At 50.0% G+C, this 16,720-nt stretch overlaps 10 protein-coding genes across 10 annotated transcripts; 4 read left to right on the top strand and 6 right to left on the bottom strand.

Annotated features, from left to right (window-relative positions):
* Positions 1–68: 68 nt before the first annotated feature.
* AUEXF2481DRAFT_5361 (uncharacterized protein) lies at positions 69–1,061 on the bottom strand (the record flags this gene model as incomplete). The annotated part of the gene is made up of 3 exons (XM_013487961.1): positions 69–452; positions 508–977; positions 1,025–1,061. The coding sequence occupies 3 exons, from the start codon at positions 1,059–1,061 to the stop codon at positions 69–71; spliced, it is 891 nt and encodes a 296-aa protein (XP_013343415.1).
* Positions 1,062–1,284: 223 nt separating this feature from the next.
* Positions 1,285–2,623, top strand: AUEXF2481DRAFT_5360 (uncharacterized protein; the record flags this gene model as incomplete). Its single annotated transcript, XM_013487960.1, has 2 exons — positions 1,285–1,399; positions 1,449–2,623. The coding sequence occupies 2 exons, from the start codon at positions 1,285–1,287 to the stop codon at positions 2,621–2,623; spliced, it is 1,290 nt and encodes a 429-aa protein (XP_013343414.1).
* A 182-nt stretch (positions 2,624–2,805) lies between these two features.
* On the top strand, positions 2,806–3,668 carry AUEXF2481DRAFT_40386 (uncharacterized protein). Its single transcript, XM_013488086.1, has 3 exons — positions 2,806–3,014; positions 3,158–3,523; positions 3,584–3,668. The coding sequence occupies exons 1-2, from the start codon at positions 2,892–2,894 to the stop codon at positions 3,479–3,481; spliced, it is 447 nt and encodes a 148-aa protein (XP_013343540.1). The 5' UTR covers positions 2,806–2,891; the 3' UTR covers positions 3,482–3,523; positions 3,584–3,668.
* A 70-nt stretch (positions 3,669–3,738) lies between these two features.
* AUEXF2481DRAFT_65719 (glycoside hydrolase family 43 protein) lies at positions 3,739–5,574 on the top strand (the record flags this gene model as incomplete). The annotated part of the gene is made up of 5 exons (XM_013488129.1): positions 3,739–3,831; positions 3,908–4,219; positions 4,269–4,700; positions 4,764–4,971; positions 5,021–5,574. The coding sequence occupies 5 exons, from the start codon at positions 3,739–3,741 to the stop codon at positions 5,572–5,574; spliced, it is 1,599 nt and encodes a 532-aa protein (XP_013343583.1).
* A 157-nt stretch (positions 5,575–5,731) lies between these two features.
* Positions 5,732–7,179, bottom strand: AUEXF2481DRAFT_65725 (uncharacterized protein; the record flags this gene model as incomplete). The annotated part of the gene is made up of 2 exons (XM_013488130.1): positions 5,732–6,977; positions 7,031–7,179. The coding sequence occupies 2 exons, from the start codon at positions 7,177–7,179 to the stop codon at positions 5,732–5,734; spliced, it is 1,395 nt and encodes a 464-aa protein (XP_013343584.1).
* Positions 7,180–7,754: 575 nt separating this feature from the next.
* Positions 7,755–8,210, top strand: AUEXF2481DRAFT_5357 (uncharacterized protein; the record flags this gene model as incomplete). Its single annotated transcript, XM_013487959.1, has 1 exon — positions 7,755–8,210. The coding sequence occupies one exon, from the start codon at positions 7,755–7,757 to the stop codon at positions 8,208–8,210; it is 456 nt and encodes a 151-aa protein (XP_013343413.1).
* On the bottom strand, positions 7,897–9,724 carry AUEXF2481DRAFT_236673 (uncharacterized protein). The gene has a single exon (XM_013488226.1). It carries the CDS (start codon positions 9,327–9,329, stop codon positions 8,205–8,207), a length of 1,125 nt encoding a protein of 374 aa, XP_013343680.1. The 5' UTR covers positions 9,330–9,724; the 3' UTR covers positions 7,897–8,204.
* Positions 9,725–11,610: 1,886 nt separating this feature from the next.
* On the bottom strand, positions 11,611–13,263 carry AUEXF2481DRAFT_47112 (uncharacterized protein; the record flags this gene model as incomplete). The annotated part of the gene is made up of 3 exons (XM_013488119.1): positions 11,611–12,457; positions 12,506–13,190; positions 13,218–13,263. The coding sequence occupies 3 exons, from the start codon at positions 13,261–13,263 to the stop codon at positions 11,611–11,613; spliced, it is 1,578 nt and encodes a 525-aa protein (XP_013343573.1).
* Positions 13,264–13,889: 626 nt separating this feature from the next.
* Positions 13,890–15,477, bottom strand: AUEXF2481DRAFT_29832 (uncharacterized protein; the record flags this gene model as incomplete). The annotated part of the gene is made up of 4 exons (XM_013488009.1): positions 13,890–14,312; positions 14,362–14,920; positions 14,979–15,161; positions 15,341–15,477. 4 exons carry the CDS (start codon positions 15,475–15,477, stop codon positions 13,890–13,892), a joined length of 1,302 nt encoding a protein of 433 aa, XP_013343463.1.
* A 257-nt stretch (positions 15,478–15,734) lies between these two features.
* On the bottom strand, positions 15,735–16,607 carry AUEXF2481DRAFT_5353 (uncharacterized protein; the record flags this gene model as incomplete). The annotated part of the gene is made up of 3 exons (XM_013487958.1): positions 15,735–15,912; positions 15,968–16,455; positions 16,515–16,607. The coding sequence occupies 3 exons, from the start codon at positions 16,605–16,607 to the stop codon at positions 15,735–15,737; spliced, it is 759 nt and encodes a 252-aa protein (XP_013343412.1).
* Between the last annotated feature and the right edge of the window lie 113 nt (positions 16,608–16,720).

Here is a 16,720-nt window from a genome sequence, read left to right as displayed (position 1 = left end):
GTAGCTAACGATACCCGATCACAACCTACTCTTTTTCGTCATTGCTCATAAAGGCGTATCGCCTTCCATCATTGACCTCTTGCAGAACGGCGGATAGCGACCATGCCGTCTACACCACCGTTTCGCTCATCCAAGACACCGCCCTTCTGTAGGATGCTGACTGTGTGCTCCACTACGCTTGACTCGACACCCCGGACATCGTCTGCGAACTTGACAGTCTTGAGCCACGCATTGGCATCTTCCTGTGAATACTCCATTGTACCGGTGATGTGTGCGACCGACTCCTCTTGGTGCTCGCGGAACCACGCGACTCCTTGGTTCAGCTTCTCTGCCATGACTTCGAGCTCCTTATCTTGGGCGTCTCTTGCTGCAATCATCCAGCTAGGCCATGGCGTGTAGATGTCGCCTACTCGCTTCAGCTCGCCGTTGTCGTAGTACTTTTTGGTTGTGAACTTGAGTTGGTCAGTCAGCTTGACTCAACATTATCGTGACGTCGACATGACTTACGTGCTCCCACATGAAGAAGTCGGCCTTGTTTCCCGCATTAACCCCATCTCGAAGGGCCTTGAAATCGCCCAGAGGAACAACTTCAAAGGGTGACTTTGTCTTCTCCAGCCAGCCCTTCTGGTCTGCCAACACGTACGACATTACATAAGATCCACTGCCGATTCTTGAAACGCCAACTCTCTTGCCGTCCAAAGCATCCTCACTATCGATCGAGCTTTTATTGCCTACACTGATAGCCCAGCACAACGGACTCTCAACGTAGGTTCCGACCAGTTTATATGAAGGTGTCTCTTTCTTTGCGTTTGTCTTTCCTAGGTCCGCCACAAAGCCCTCGGTCAAGCCAATTGCGACGTCGATGCTGTTTTCCTTCAGAGCTGCTGTGAGAGCGCCGGTACCGGTGGGAAACGGCTCTATGTCTGCCTCGAGGCCGAAATGCTTGATAGCGAAGTGTAAGGGTGTCGAGAAATGTTCTGGCCCTGTTGTTAGCTGTGGACTAAGAAGCTTTTGACATGATTACCAGGAATGTATCCTATGCGAAGCCTTTCTCCTGCCATGATTGAATTTGTACTAAAGCTACGAGTCGTGTGTCTTGTCAGTGAAATGAACTTCCTCGAGAGCATGTCGTAGACAAGGTATACAGGATCACTTTTACGAATGTCACAAGTGTTTCCCCGCAGTCAGGGCACCGTTGACATCCTTTTAAATGTAACCAGCACAACCCTGTCCTACAATTATTCACTTATCCGACAACGCACCCACACATATTTCCGTCCTTCAATGGCTGTCCCAAGGAACTCTCTTAGAGCCTTCCTCACACAAGCTAGAGCTAGCTTGGAAAAAGCCATCAATCACCATGAGAAGATCACTTTGGTCATCGGCAACGAATCAGCAGGTAAGATGCACGATTCCGCACAATCCGGCTCATTCTAATCTGCACGCAGACCTTGATTCCATCACCAGTTCGATAGTATATGCCTATCTAAAGTCCATCACGCATCCAGCACAAGGCCCTGCTACTCTACACGTACCTCTGTTGAATATTCCGAAAGCCGATATAAATCTCAGACCGGAGCTGCTTGCACTGCTTCCGCATGCGAATATCGAACAACGTCATCTTATTACCCTGGACGACCTGCCAAGTCTCACTAACATCAAGGACATCCTTTTGCCAGCAACTACCAGATGGATTCTAGTCGATCACAACGTGCTGCAAGGAAAATTAGGCGCCATCTATGCTGATCGCGTTGTTGGTGTTGTCGACCACCATGCGGATGAAGGCAAAATTCCAAACGATACCGGCTCCGAGCCTCGTATCATCACTACTAGTGGAAGCTGCACAAGTCTGGTAATCAACCATTGCCGTGAGGCTTGGGATAGATTGTCGACTGGAACATCGTCTACTGGAGCAGCACAAGCACAAGGTGATACGCTTATGGAGGATGAAGCCCTGAGCTCACTCTGGGATGCACAAGTGGCGCAACTTGCTCTAGCGTCTGTGATCATCGATACCATCAATCTCCAAGATGAACATAAAACCACAGAACACGATCAACACGCTGTCACTCATCTGGAAGCAAAGATCCATCTATGCGCCAAGATCGGCAGCCAATTCGATAGGACCGAATTTTTCAACAAGATCAATGATGCCAAAAAGGATCTATCTCCTCTGACTTTCGAAGAAATCTTGAGAAAGGACTACAAGCAATGGTCCGAAAACGGAATGATCCTAGGCACAAGTGCAGTCGTCCAACCCATCAGTTTTCTCAAAGGCAAGATCAACAAGAACTCGGACTCCAAGGACTACAGAGCTCTGCTTGAAGCCTCCAAGCTCTTCGCGCGAGAGAGAGGACTGTGTGTCTTCTCCATAATGACGGCCTATGAATCCGAGCATGATGGCTTTGCCCGAGAACTTGCTGTCCTGGCTGTAGATGAGAGAGGCCTCGGTCCGTGCAAAAAGTTTCTGGAATCATCCGGTAGGAAACTTCAGCTCGACGAAGTAGATACCGATGAGAGTGATGAACATTGGTTTCACACGTGGAAGCAAGGCAACATCTCTTCGAGCAGAAAGCAAGTTGCACCTTTACTTAGAGAAGCCATGTCAGCAATATCCCGATAAACGAGCTGAACATGAAACACGGTTGTATGATCATGTAAGGATGTCGTTATGACAGTTGTGTGTAGCAGACTTACATATGCACTGAATGTTCCTCGCAGCTTGAATATTGGTATGGGATGAGCGGGGTTCGCGATGACGGAGGCATCTCCGTCAGAGCGCTGATGTCATTATTCTTGGAGGCGGGGAGCCAAATCATGGCACCACTACATCTCAACGACCGTCCCTTGATTGTTCCTCCCTTCGCTTTTCACATTGTCTGTGTTTCGCAATGGATCAGCAATCTATCATGGAAGAGGTCACTGGTATGGCAAGTAGGAGGAAAGGTTGTTGGCGCATCCAGGATTGCGGCAGCTGTCTCAAGAGTAAGCATGGTTGTGGGTGGTGCCCAAGTGTAAGTATCTATCTTGCTCGACAGTCTGTGTTGGATTGGTTCGAATCTCGACCCGATGAATCCATCTTTACTGGGCTCGAATCTAGAATTGAAGCCAGCTGCATTGGGTTCCACAAGTCGACTAACACAACCCAAACTTGCAGTCTTCTACCTGTGTGCCCACAACCAACCTCCTCACACCGATCAGTCATCCAGTCTGCCCTCTTGCCTCGGAACGCTATGAGCTTCGCACCAAGACTTTGGGCTGCAACTGCAGCACTATCACGTTCCTCAGCGTAATCGTTACAGTCTTCTGCACCATCGCCGCGCTTCTGCTTATATCCGGTGTGCTATGGTTACTAAAATGGTGGGGTAGAACCTTCAGATCTGGAGGATGGGAGATTGTAGTCGAGGAGGATGGAAGGGTACGAGAGGGTACCTGGCGGCGAAGTACGTTATGGCCGAGATTCATGGTCGCGAGGAGGTGATGTTGCAGAAACCAGTCTTCGCGGAGAGCGAACCCACACATTGTAAGTCATTTGATTTCAACAAAAGCCTCTTTCTGCCAATTCGTATACTGAACGATATAGATTTAGAGAAGATAGTTCGGTGTCAAACAGTACGAGCCTCTCATTGGTGGAATAACTCACATGTGCCAAGGACCCAACTTGCGTGCACACCACAGACACTTCTTGTATCCTTGTCCATCACTTCTACTTGACTGTCAAAACAGACTTCCTGGGAAATGCCTACGCACAACAACCCTATATTGAGCGGATTCAACCCTGACCCTAGCCTCGTTAGGGTGGGTGAGGACTACTATCTGACAACATCCACGGTACAATCACTACTGTCCTGCACTACGTTCCATCAGGCCATCCGCAGTATTCAATGCTGACACGACATTCGATTAGTTCGAATACTTTCCTGGTTTGCCCATATACCACAGCAGAGATCTCATTAGCTGGACATTGATAGGACACGCTCTGACACGACCATCCCAACTTAATCTGAGAACAGTCGAACCAGGCGGCGGTATCTGGGCACCCACCTTCAGACACCACGATGGAGTCTTATACATCACTTCTTGCCTCTGGACTGCTTACTCGCCTCAGCAGAACGTAAGAGTATGGCCTAGAGGCTTTTACGTCTCGACACAAGATCCATGGAAAGCAGATAGCTGGTCTGATCCGATCTACTTTGATCAGCCAGGCTTTGACCAAGATGTTCGTTCTATGCTGCATGTATCAAGCGAGCATTTACTGACACGCCAAGCTCTTTTGGGATGACGATGGAAGTGTTTACCTCTCAACTTGTTTCAGACCGATAGACCATGATATGAAAAGTGGTCTCAAAGGCTTCGCTATTCATACATCCAAGATCGATCTGGCTACTGGCACGTCACTCGAGGCGCCTAGAGTTATCAGAAGATCCCCATCTGGTGTCGCTGAAGGATCACACATCATCAGGAAAGAGCAATATTACTATCTTTTCGTTGCTGAAGGTGGTACAGAGAGTGGTCACATGGAACTGGTGTTTCGTAGTTCGACTGGCGTGTATGGTCCTTGGGAGCATTGTCCGAACAATCCACTCATTAGCGCTACGACACAAGACGATGTCCAGAATACGGGACATGCTGACTTGATTGAGGAGTCGACAGGAAAGTGGAGAGCGGTCTGCCTAGCTGTCAGACCATATCGTCAGAGAGTTACGGAACAAGAGAAAGACAGGTTTGTGCCATCGCCGTTTGGTGAGTATTTGCTACTCCAGCATGCCTTGCGAACTCCGTACTTACAACCCATAGGTCGTGAGACTTTTCTCATGGATGTGACATGGGAAGACGATTGGCCCATATTCAACCAAGGCAGCAAGCTCCAGCTCAGCTTCGGAGCAGAGGCAGATTCGGTTCCACCAATTCTCAAATGGCGTGACAGTTTTGAGGCGAGCGAGCATCTCTCGCTTGGATGGTATCATAAAAGTAATCAGTCTTTGCTATAAGAAATAGCCTCGAGCTAACCTCAGATCAGACACACCACTAAAACGCGAATATTCTTTGAAAGAACGCAACCACCACCTAAGACTCTGGGGAGGCCCGTACAACCTTCAATCACTCGAAAGTCCAACAATGGTTCTCCGCAAACAGACTCTAGCACGAGGTATATGGGAAACTAGTCTAGACTTCCTACCTCAAAGACCACACTGTGAAGCTGGCACAGTGGTCTACTGGAATCCATACACCTTTAGCAGTATCGGAGTACGCCGAGGTTTTAACGGGGAGAATCGGGAAATTCAGTTTACACATACGACATCACCAGGAGAATTCACGTGTACGACACAGTATTTGAAAAGCATGGGCTCTGTCAGACTCGCGGTACAATGCTCGGAGCTCGAATACACCCTTGGATATGCAGAGCTTGATGAAGAATATAATTGGTTTGAGCCTGTCAGCATGGAAGTCATGACGGCAGATCCACCAAGAGGTATGGCATTTACAGGCATGTTGTTGGGACTGTATGCATTCGGTGAGCTTCAAAGATGTTTGGAGCCTGCAGACTTCGCCTTTGCTGCGTTTACTGGTTAATGAGTGCTTGACAATCGCATCCGGCATTGCTGGAACTATGACGATTAACAGGAGTCACGACGGCGAGCATTCAATCTCTCGATTCAATTTCGGCAATTGCCTGTTTTCATGACCCATATATAACCATTTATTAGATTTGCGATCCTGTATGTAACATTTACTTCATCGTGACCAATTCCTCAGCAGAGGTGGGGTGAATGGCAACACAGCTGTCAAAGTCAGCCTTGGTAGCACCCATCTTGATTGCAACACCAAAGCCTTGCAGGATCTCGTCACTGCCTTGACCAAGGATGTGCAGGCCAACGACTCTCTCGTTGGGACCCTCGCAGACGAGCTTGTATGCGGTGGGACCCTTGTCCTCGGGCTCCATCATAGCGTAGTACATGGCAGTGAAGCTGGAGGTGTAGATCTTGACCGAATCACCGAATTTCTCGCGAGCCTCGGGCTCAGTGAGGCCGATACTTCCGACAGTAGGGTGAGAGAAGACGACCGAGGGGATGTTGGTGTAGTCGAGGTGGGCGTCGTTCTTGCCTCCGAAAAGACGATCGCCAAGCTTACGTCCAGCGGCAATAGCGACGGGAGTCAGCTCGGCGCCAGCGTTGCAGACATCACCGAGAGCGTAGATGCCATCGACGTTGGTGTTCTGGTACTTGTCGACCTTGATGTGGTTCTTCTCGTCAAGCTCGACACCGGCATTCTCCAACTTGAGCTTCTCGACCTCGGGTGTGCGGCCAATTGCCCAGAGGACACAGTCGACGTCCATGGTGCTCTCACCCTCGTCATCCTTGTAGTGCAGCTTCTTCCAGCCGTTGCCCAGATCCTCGAGCTTGCTCTGCGAGCTGTTGGTATGAATGTGAAGACCTTGACGCCTGTACTCCTCCATGATCTTGTCCTGAATCATGGGGTCGAAAGTGCGCAGGAACTTGTCATGGCGGATGAACAAGTGGGTCTCGGTACCCAGGTGGTGGAACATGCCAGCCATCTCAACAGCAATGTAACCAGCACCAATGACGGCGACCTTCTTGGGCTGCTTCTCGAGGTCAAAGAAGCCGTCGCTGTTGATGCCGAGTTCTTCACCCTCAACACCGATCTTGCTGGGACGTCCACCGACGGCGACAAGAATCTTCTTTGCGCGAACGTGCTGCTCTTGACCGTCCTGACCAACGACCTTGACGACGTCTTTTGACACAAATGAGGCGGTTCCATTCAGGTACTCGACCTTGTCGTTCTTCAAGTTCTTCTCATAGATGCCGTTGAGACGCTTGACGTAAGCGTCACGCTTGTGCTTGAAGGAGGTCCAGTCGAAAGGAGCGGTCTCTTCAACAGAGAAGCCGTAAGCTTTTGCCTCGTGGATGGTCTCCTTGATGGCAGCGGCGTTCCAGGTAACCTTCTTGGGCACACAGCTGTATGGTCACGTCAGAAGAGGCGCGATGATAAGAGCGGCAGTACGACATACCCAACGTTAACACAGGTGCCACCCAGTCTGGAGTTCTCGACGGCGATGGTCTTCATGCCATACTGGCCACTAGCTCTTCTAGCAGCGGCGAGACCGCCACTTCCGATACCAATGACAAGGAAGTCGCATTCTTTGGGAGTGGGAGCCATGATGGGACGAGAGGTGGAAAAATGACGCGATAGAGAGTGGATTCGAGAGGAAGCCGTCGGAAAGCTGTAGAGAATCCGCGGGGAAGTGCTGAAGATACGCATACAATATATAGCCAGACGGGGGATTGATGACGAGGGGTAACAGTGATGAAGCGAACTGAAATATAAAAGACAAAAGGCGGCTTCGCTTACGTCAATGAATGGATTACGCCACCAACGAAGAAGATTCCGGCGCGCAAAGGATGCAATATCGACAAGCAGGTATTGAGATTGGACGCAGCAGAAGAGCGATGACAAAGCTTGTAGATGGTTGATTTCCAATTCAATTATGGACTGGCGAGCGCTTCGTTTCGCAAGATCAGCCTTGAGCCTCCGTCTGCCCCTCGGCGAGGCTCGCCGGGCGAGCATCGCTGTCTAAACCTAAAACCCTCGGGCGCACGGACGCGCGTGCAGCTCGATGATGATGAAGCCGTGCCTTCCTATCACACCACCAGAAGCCCTGCCACTGCTTAGCTCTGCCTTGTCGAAGCCGAAGCTGCCTCCTCTTCTGTAATCAAGCAATCAACACGTCGATCATGGGCGGCAGACTCTCCGTCCCAAAGGGGCCTGCAGGCACCACCGAGATGTCGCATCCCAAAGCCTCGCCCTACCCTCGTCGCAAGATGCCCTTCAATTCGCGCACCATCATTGCTCCCGCCGCCGCTTTCACAATGGCTTGCATACTCTTCGTCTACACCAGAACCTCGATTCGCGCCGCCAAAGCAAACGCCCAACGACACCGGGACGCCGACAGCGGTGGTGAGGGCTTGGATCTACTGGCTGAGAGCAGGAGAAGACACGGCCGTGGTGAGAAGCTAGACCAGGGCGGTGGTACCATATCTGAGCTGGCTCATGGTGCCAGAGAGCAGTTTCTAGGCTCTTCCAAGTCAAAGCCGCATCCAGAAAAGCTAAAGGGTCGATCGCCCATCTCCGAGAACGAGGAAAAGCTGAGAGCTGCCATGGGCAAGAAGAGCGACGATCCTGCATCATGAACTCTCCTGATGCCCCAGATACTCCCGAACTCTCGTGCGGTTCTGTTCCCACAGGCCAAATGTCACGCCCTGCACTAGGCAATCCGCCAGATCGTCTAATTTGCCCGACATGGCTACATCGCCGCCCTCGGCCTCTTCTTCGCTCTCGTTATCCTGATCCCGTCGCCGGCTTCGTCGTACTTTTGGCGAGCAGAACATAGCAACCATCGGCGCTATGCCCGCATCTACTGTCATATCATCTGTAGTCATCGAAAGTGATAGCCAGTGCTGAGCGAGCGCGATCTTGTCCTTTTTCTCAAAAGACTTCTTCTTGACCTCTGTTTCTGTCGTCTGCTCGCATCCAATGGGAGCCGTGAGCGACGTCGCTATGTCTGCAGGGTTCGGGAAAAAGTCTTTGCGAGCAAGCCAGAACATGCCGACACGTCGAGGGCTCATCTCCAAAACTTCTGGAAAGATTCCCTTTTGAGCCACCAGATCCTTTTCGTGACCGCGTCGCATGGTTTCTAAAGAAGCCCATAACATACTCTCTAGCATGTTTACTCTCACAGTCCATTCTTGTATAGATGGAGCACCGCCAGATCGGAATCTCTGTCGCTCTATCAGGATGTAGTCTGGCTCATACCGCAGAAACTCAGAGGCTAGATTGAATGCTATCTTGGACAGCGACGAAGGCGAGTAGATGTTGGGTTGATCTCCGGGTGTTGTCTCGGCCGCATATGTAGTCTTGTCGACAATATCTCCCCGTGATGGATCTGAAGTCTTTGTATCAACAGGATTATCTCTGGTGACCATTCTCTCGGAGACATCCAGACGTTTCCAGTCCGTTAAATGTAGTGATAGAGTGTTGTTGTTATCATGTACAACGGATTGTTCGTCGTCTTGAGGCAGCTTTTGCAGATCCAGTACACAAAATGCGAGATTCTTGACGCCCATATCTACACTGAGGACCCTGCACCGAGGCTCAGGAAGAGCTGCCTTCTTTGTGTTGTCAAGCAAAGTCCTACATAGTTGCGCTTTCGTCCCCGAGGAGTTTACTCCGGTGAGGAATGCCAGATGCTTGAGCTGCCATGCTCGTAATCCTGACAAAATTGTAAAAGGGTCGCGCTTCAACTTGGCCATATTATTTGTGGAGGATGGTTCAATTCACGTCGCAAAAACAAACTCTTTGTTCTCTCCGCCTCGACCCCTGAACTTCATGTGCTCCAACATCCATTCTATCGGTAGATATGGCTCCACGCCATCATGTAACAAGTCGCAATTACATGAATGAGGACTAGCAGGACCGATCTTACGAGAGCTACGTCTATCAGAGGAACAAATAAATCATCAACCTTACTTTCTCCCACCACCCGAGTCTTTTCCTCGAAAATAGGACCCGCTTTCCCGCCTCCGGGCCCATATTTGTAATGGGCACTCCTAAAGTCGGACCTGGCAATTCCGTTACTACATTGTGTGACAGAAGTCATCACGAACGAAGACAATCTGACATTGCCACGCAAGAGAATCGACCAGTCCCTTACCAGACGTGGATGTGTATCAGAGACTCGACCCGTGTGTCGACTACAAACGTCGCATCTCTGGTCAGCATGCTGCTCACAGTTACCGTTTAGCTGCTGATGATTGAATGTGGAAGTGTGCCAACGATTAGAAAAGATCAATATGCTGACCGTCAATGTCTTCCAGTTCGTCCAGCTACACTCCAGGACACAGATGAGAGAAGATATGTATGCTGACTGTTGTCGTTTTCGAGATCATTCTGCTGCTGCTCGAGATCTACCGACCGGTGAGCAAACAGCCACTTTATGTTGAGCACACATGAGATGCCGCGGTTGGAGAAGATCTATACGTTGGTTATTCACGACTTCAAATTCTCCTGCTGCGACGTGATTCATTCTGCGGTTGTCCGCCGGCTATCGTCTATGAACCATCAATGAGCTGCGATGTAAGGAAGAGCGCCGATCACGGATGATCTATCTGAAGACCTATACATTCAGGCATTCAGATCCAATCACTGTCGATCGGTCGTCAAGAAATTACAATGAGTATGGAGGGTTAAGTGACCTTGAATTCATGTCATTGTTGGCAGCTACTCAGACTTGGACCGGGAGTCAGGAGCATTGCAAGCGGCTGACGAGCCGACCGAGGCCGGGCGTAATAGGCGGTCATTACCACTCGAGTTTGGTGCGTCGCGCGCAAAAACTGTTGGCGGTCATCATCCTATCCATGCTCACGACCTTTGTTCCGCGATCACAGAGGTGCAAAACAAGGCCTCAACCCGAGATCGAATCGGGGACCTCCTGCAGTTTCGGATATACCCAAAGCAGGAATCATACCACTAGACCATTAAGGCTTGATGTAGAAGTGTTGCTCGTCAAGGCAGAATATAAATATGTTCAAGTCCGGACCCAGCCTCAGGACGCTTTTTACTGTCACAATCATCAAGTAGTTGTCGGACTCCATCCGACCATTGAAGTAGAATCTGATGGCATCTGTGTTGCAAGCGCCAAATCATTCGGATCTCACGGCGACGGCTTTCTTGGCTGACATAAGCCGACATTCCTTTGCCAAGGTCTAACAGCCTGTTCTGAGTCCTTTGCCATCTATCTCATGTACAAAAGTATGCCTGCCTCCGGACGCAAGATGGTGAATAAGTATTCTGAGCCCATCTGGATCCTGTCTGAATATGATCAACAAAAAGGATAGCCAAATCGATGGCGCGTCGTCCGGAGACAAGTCAGGTGTGCAGCCCAAGGTCGAGTTACAGCAACGGGCCAGTTCGGAAACAACACGCATAACACTACCCTCTTACGAGTCTCTGGCTTCGGATACACCGCCTTCTTATCAGTCAAATCAGCCAGTCAAGAAAGTAGCTCCCAAGAAGAGTACAGCTGGCGCGTCTGCAGCTACCATCAGAGCTATAATGGGCGATCCCGTTGCTGAGGAACCTCGACGAAGCTTGAGAGACAGGCTACTTTGCCGAAGGCAGAACTACAATCGCCGTCCTCCTTCTTCGGAACGTCCAAGAGAGAGTTCTACAACTTCTACGACCTGGAATGTATGGGGCTCACCTATCACCGACCCCAACAAGTGAGCACGGACAGACTGCACACGCTAGGCGTGTTGGCTACTGAAATATTGCTGTTTTGCTACGCCCACCCTTGTGGGAGCGATAATTCCCGTCGAGCGACACGCAATCTCGATTCCTCTGAAGCCTCAGCTCATATCATTTGAGCAGCTCCTGATCCGATGTCCAGGAAAAAGCATTACCAGCCACGAGGGACATGTTCATGGGTACGGTGGTCATATTTCATAAAAACGAGAGAACAACAGCCAAAGTATTTACACGGAAGAGCGAACGAAACAAATATTAATAGAAATATAAGCAAGACCACCTTTCGATCTACACCGATCCTCTGATATAGAGGAATTCCTTGTACTTGTTAGCGGTCCACCTGCGGGCAGCCTTGCCGAAATACATCATGACGATTGTACCCAGGAACATAACACCAAAGCTCACGCATCCAAGTGTGACGAAGACTTGAGTGAGACTGTGAGCATCGAGCCAGATCGAGCATACAAAAGTGAAGATGCAAGCCAGCGAGTTGTTGTAAACAGCTACACCAACCATGCCTTCGAGAACTGCGTCCGGGTAACAATCCATGAGGTAGGCCATGGTCAGGTCACCTCCACAACCGAAACCAAAACCAATGAAGCCCAAAGCAACATAAGGAACCGGCCACGGCCACACGCGCTGTGTGCCCATACCGAAAAGGATAAGACCGACTGGTGAAATGATGGCGGGGAGATACATAAGCCAAAGGCGGTCTTCGGCCTCGGAGATGTTTCCGCGACGTTTGGCCATCCAGCGCACAAAGACGTCGGAGAACCAGCCTCCATAGACACATCCTACGACGGCACCGATAAGGGTTGGAATGCACATGATCGCATCCGCGCGGTCGCCATAGTTGTAGGGCTCTGAAGTCCAATTGTCGTCTTCGACCGTCATGTAGAAGGAGAGAAAGGCATCTTGCATGCCCCACTGCAAACCGGAATAGATGACGGCTGGGAAGTAGAATACACGTAGGGTGTGGAAAGTGCGGCGCATGTATTGCTTGAATCCTGTTCCGATCAATGTAGGTGATGGCGTAATGAGAGCTATGCGATCCCAGTACGACTTTGGGACCAGGTCAGAGCCGTTCGGGATCAAATTGCCCTTTCTAGGACTATGGTCGTTGTTGGTCTCGTCACTGACAACCACCGATGTGGGATCTGCGACTGTCTTTTTCTCGCCAGACATTTCAGTCTCAGCGGAGCTACGCCCAGTGGCCAGTCCATCCAAGATGCTGTCACGATCGAAAGCAGTTTCTTCAAGACCGAAGTAGAAGACGACCAGAGTACAGCCGGAGATGATCAGAGCAAACCAGCCCATCCAGCGCCAGCCGAGCGGACTATCCGCGATGAAACCAGAAAGCATGGGCCCGAGGAAAGTACCAACCGAGGTCGCAAGCACATAAACACCCAAAACGGAACCACGCTGGTGTTGGAAGGTAACGTCTGTCAGAGACAGTTGTGCGGTTGCCTCTGCAACAGACTCAGAAATTCCCAGGAATAACTGACAAAGGATAGTATCCGCCTTGCCATCGGATCGGGCGAACCAGACGCTACCGATGATTGAAGAGATCAGACAGATGATGTATGAGATACGTCTGCCATACAACCAGTTGGCAGACGACAGTGCCAGGCACGAATAGCCAATGCCCAAGAACAAAACACCCGCAGCAGTGTTCTGAACTCCCCAGCCAATGCCATATTCTTCGACCAGCGCTGTGCCCGCAGCACCAGCACTGTTGGAAGTGGCTGCTGTTAGAGCGGTTATGTACAACACCAAAGCAGCAGACCACATTCTGCGCCAGTAGCTCCAGTTGAGGGGGTCATTAGGTGATTCTGTTGGCTGAGGAAGCAACAAGATTTTGTCAGATGCTGTCGAGTCCGAATCTTCGAACAGACGGATGGTGCCCGAAAGCTCCTCGTGAGTGGAGTTGAAACGATCCATTGTGCAGATTAAATTATTCTTCACACTGCGTACCAGGCGGTCACAGAGACTGGAGGAAAATGATGTCCAAAGTTGAGTTTCCAATGAATCGCCGAGTTCAAGAGCGGATTTACCGCGCAAAATTGAATCACAATCTTTTCAAATCCTTCTTCGTGTGGCAATTCCAGAAATTGTTATCGCGGATCTATGATTTGCTGGTTCCAGATGGCGGCAGTCCACGGCAGAAAAGGTCGATCGCTGAAGAGTAGGTAGACACAGATAGAAATGTTCCCAATTGTAAGGGTATTATTGAATGCCCTTGACGTATCCGAATGCTACGAGCATCATTGCAATAGAGAAGAAACCATTAGGTGCGCGGAGTTCAAGAGGAAATAGGTACTGGTTGAGGAAAAAAGTTGTGTCGCGTGTCGGGTTCGCGAATTGCTGATAAGATCGAATTTTGCCGCACCGGAAATAAATTGCGGATGGCCACATTGCGAGCTGTGCGCCTCCCATGTCATCGCTTCCACGGGCAAGGTCACCAAGAATGATGAAGCGTGTGGACAGAAACATAGGTAAGTAAGGCAGTCGCAGAATCTGGCTTCGTAGGTATCCATTGAACATCAGCAGTGTCGTGCGTTTTGATGTCATTTCTGTTTCATAGCTCTCTTCAGCATGCCACAAAAACTCTCGAAGAGAATATGGTCTTTTCCCTTTATCCAGCGAACTTCCATGTCACCTTCTCTGATTTCAATGCGGAACTTCAATGACACTTCAACCTGATCTCCACCTGTGGGCACTTTCGCTGGTATGCTCGCTGATTTGCCACTTTCTTCTTCCATTTCAATCCTCTTACGCTTGCGTCTCGCTGATCGTGACCACACGTTCTGACTGGCGCTACCACAACCGGCCCATTTATCAGACTGCCAGAACCATTGTAAGGCAAGCGCTTCAAGCGTCGAATTGAGCAAATAAGCGGCTTCGTCCTGTGTGAAACCAATCGTGTGGATAGTTTGAGCCGTTGGGTAAGGAAGAATATGAGTACCAACATCGCTACCTCGGGCAACAGCCTGTGTTTGTTAGTACAACATTTGCGGTCTAGACGTTATGATTACTGACATTGCTTGGCCTTATCTCTCCGTAGCTCCAGCCCACAGCCCAACGTCGAGTCTTGTTCCCAGCACGAAGCAGTGTGACTGCCCAATTTGTGATGCCCAGCTCCTTCAGACGATCAATGACTTGATGAACACTAGATAGTTTTCCGAGCATGCTCGTATACCATCTAACAGTATCTTTCAACTCTCGACTCTCTTCGACCATACGTAGCACAAATCCAACATCGCCACCTGGACAAATCATCTCGACTTCTGCACCCGTGCATATCGCGCTTGGGGAGTTGCTCTTACCCGCGCTCGAAATTGCCATATCCTCTGCACTCGAATAGAAGGGCGGGTTACACATGGTGAAGCCAAGTCTGTCAATGCCAAATGCTTGCGGTGAGATCAGAGGATCCTCTGAGGTGTTTAGTTTGGTGGTGATCCTTGAACCCATACTGTTCTTCTCAATGTTGTTGTTTGCACATGTAAAGCTCGTAGGGTCGATGTCCGTACCAAGCATTTTCCAGGATGATCGCAAGGAGCATGCTAATAGGCTGTAGATGCATGACGCGCCGATGCCGCTGTGAAGACATCAGCTATACAGAACCTCGAATACCACCATCTGTCTTTAGACCTTACATATCAAGCCCGGTGACCTCTTCCTTCGACAAGTCTTCTACGTCAATGTCGTTGGTCGTATCCATCAGGTCTTGGAGCCATCGAACATAGCTGTACCTGACAGGGACAGGAGGACAAAGTCTATCATCCAGCAGCTCGAGCTCAAGATTGAAGTCGCGCTTCAACAAGCTTTTAGTAAGCTGTCTTCAAGAAGTCAGTCACATGTCAAATGACATCCATCAAGGAAGAATAGTGTCGAAGAATTGCAATGGGACCAGTCCCAGACCGGGGCCCACGCGTGTAGCGTTGCATCTAGAAACCGGGTGTGCTTCAACGTGGAGAAGATATTGATGTTCTTGCGTCCATGATCAAGGATGACATACTGTAATGCTTTTGGGTCCTGGAAATCAACATGCGCATTCGCGTTATCATAAAATTTGGCAAAGTCGGGGTCAGTCAATGCAAGCTCCTGAAAATCGACATCTTGGTCATAGTTTGGCACTCCTGACGGAGAGGTCATATTGTTTGTGCTGGGTGAAGGGAAAATGGCGAAGTCGAAGTGGATGGGTTGTAAGGCGAAAGGTGGAGAGAAGCCAAGGCCAAAGTCGCTCTGGCAGGGCGTCAAACTACAAAGATGGAGACATAAATTTTGAATAAATAATACAGAAGTGAAGTGAAGTGAGGCAAAAGAAAAATCTCGTCTATTTTCAAACACGATCGGTACTCCAAACAATGCAAGCCGAACGCCATACCCATGTCGTAGACTGATCATGAATGCTAGACAGCGAAACCAAAGGAGCCATCGAACTCCCAGATATCTGGGTCTTCACCCAATCTAACTTGTTCAAAGGTAGGAACAACGTCTGGCGCATAACTCTCGAGCAGTGCCTCCATGTCGCGCTCCTCCATTGTGCAAAAGTCCTCGAGAGACCATTTGTCGCAGACCTTGATCATCCTACAAGAGGTTAGTATGAGGTGTGCTGTGACAAGACGGGTACACGGATACATACCACTTCATTCTCTTGGGTCCCTCTTCATTGCCGGGAGCCACGACTCTGAGCTTCTTTCTCAGAGCTCCCACCTTCTTGATAGCCTCGCCCATTTTGGGCGGTAAGCTAGCAGCAATTCTCCTGCGCACGATGTTTGCCATCCTAGGACCGTTTCCGCTGGTGCTGACCATGATCTGTAGAGGGCCATCTCTGTACTGGCTACCGAAGTAGAAGTCGCACTCTGGCGGCACGTCTGCAATGTTTGCAACAATTCTCTTCTCTTTACACAGCTTCCAGATCATGGTCGAGGCTTCCGGGTCGTCGATTGCAGTCATGACCATTGCGATGTTTGGATCATCGAGGTCCGAGGGCTCAAAGGTACGATCGATGTATTCCACAAGGCCTTGTTCGACACGGTGGGCGACTTCATCATTGAGACCGGAGCGAGGGCTGATAAGACGGACTTTTGCGTCTGAATTGAGAAGGTTCAGGATGCGACCGGCGGCTACCTTGACTTGTTGGTCAATGTCAACATTCAAGGTGGGATATAACTTTGTGTATGACTAACCTCGCCGCCGCCAACCATCAGCACCAGCTTGTTGCGGATCTGCCAGGCGAGCATCAGAGAGCCGCCGCCCTCGATTTCTGGGAATTTGGCCATGGCAAGGACTGTATATGCAGAAGATTAGAATGTGAGGAAGACAAGGCAGATAGTCATGTGGATTCTGTACAAATTAAAGACGATTAGCGATAAGAAAGGCAAACCCCGCGGGA

The sequence above is a fragment of the Aureobasidium subglaciale genome (genome assembly GCF_000721755.1).
Source record: "Aureobasidium subglaciale EXF-2481 unplaced genomic scaffold scaffold_11, whole genome shotgun sequence".
NCBI lineage: Eukaryota > Fungi > Ascomycota > Dothideomycetes > Dothideales > Saccotheciaceae > Aureobasidium > Aureobasidium subglaciale.
The sequence above is the reverse complement of the archived record's forward strand: the minus strand, read 5'-3'. Positions and strand labels throughout refer to the sequence as shown.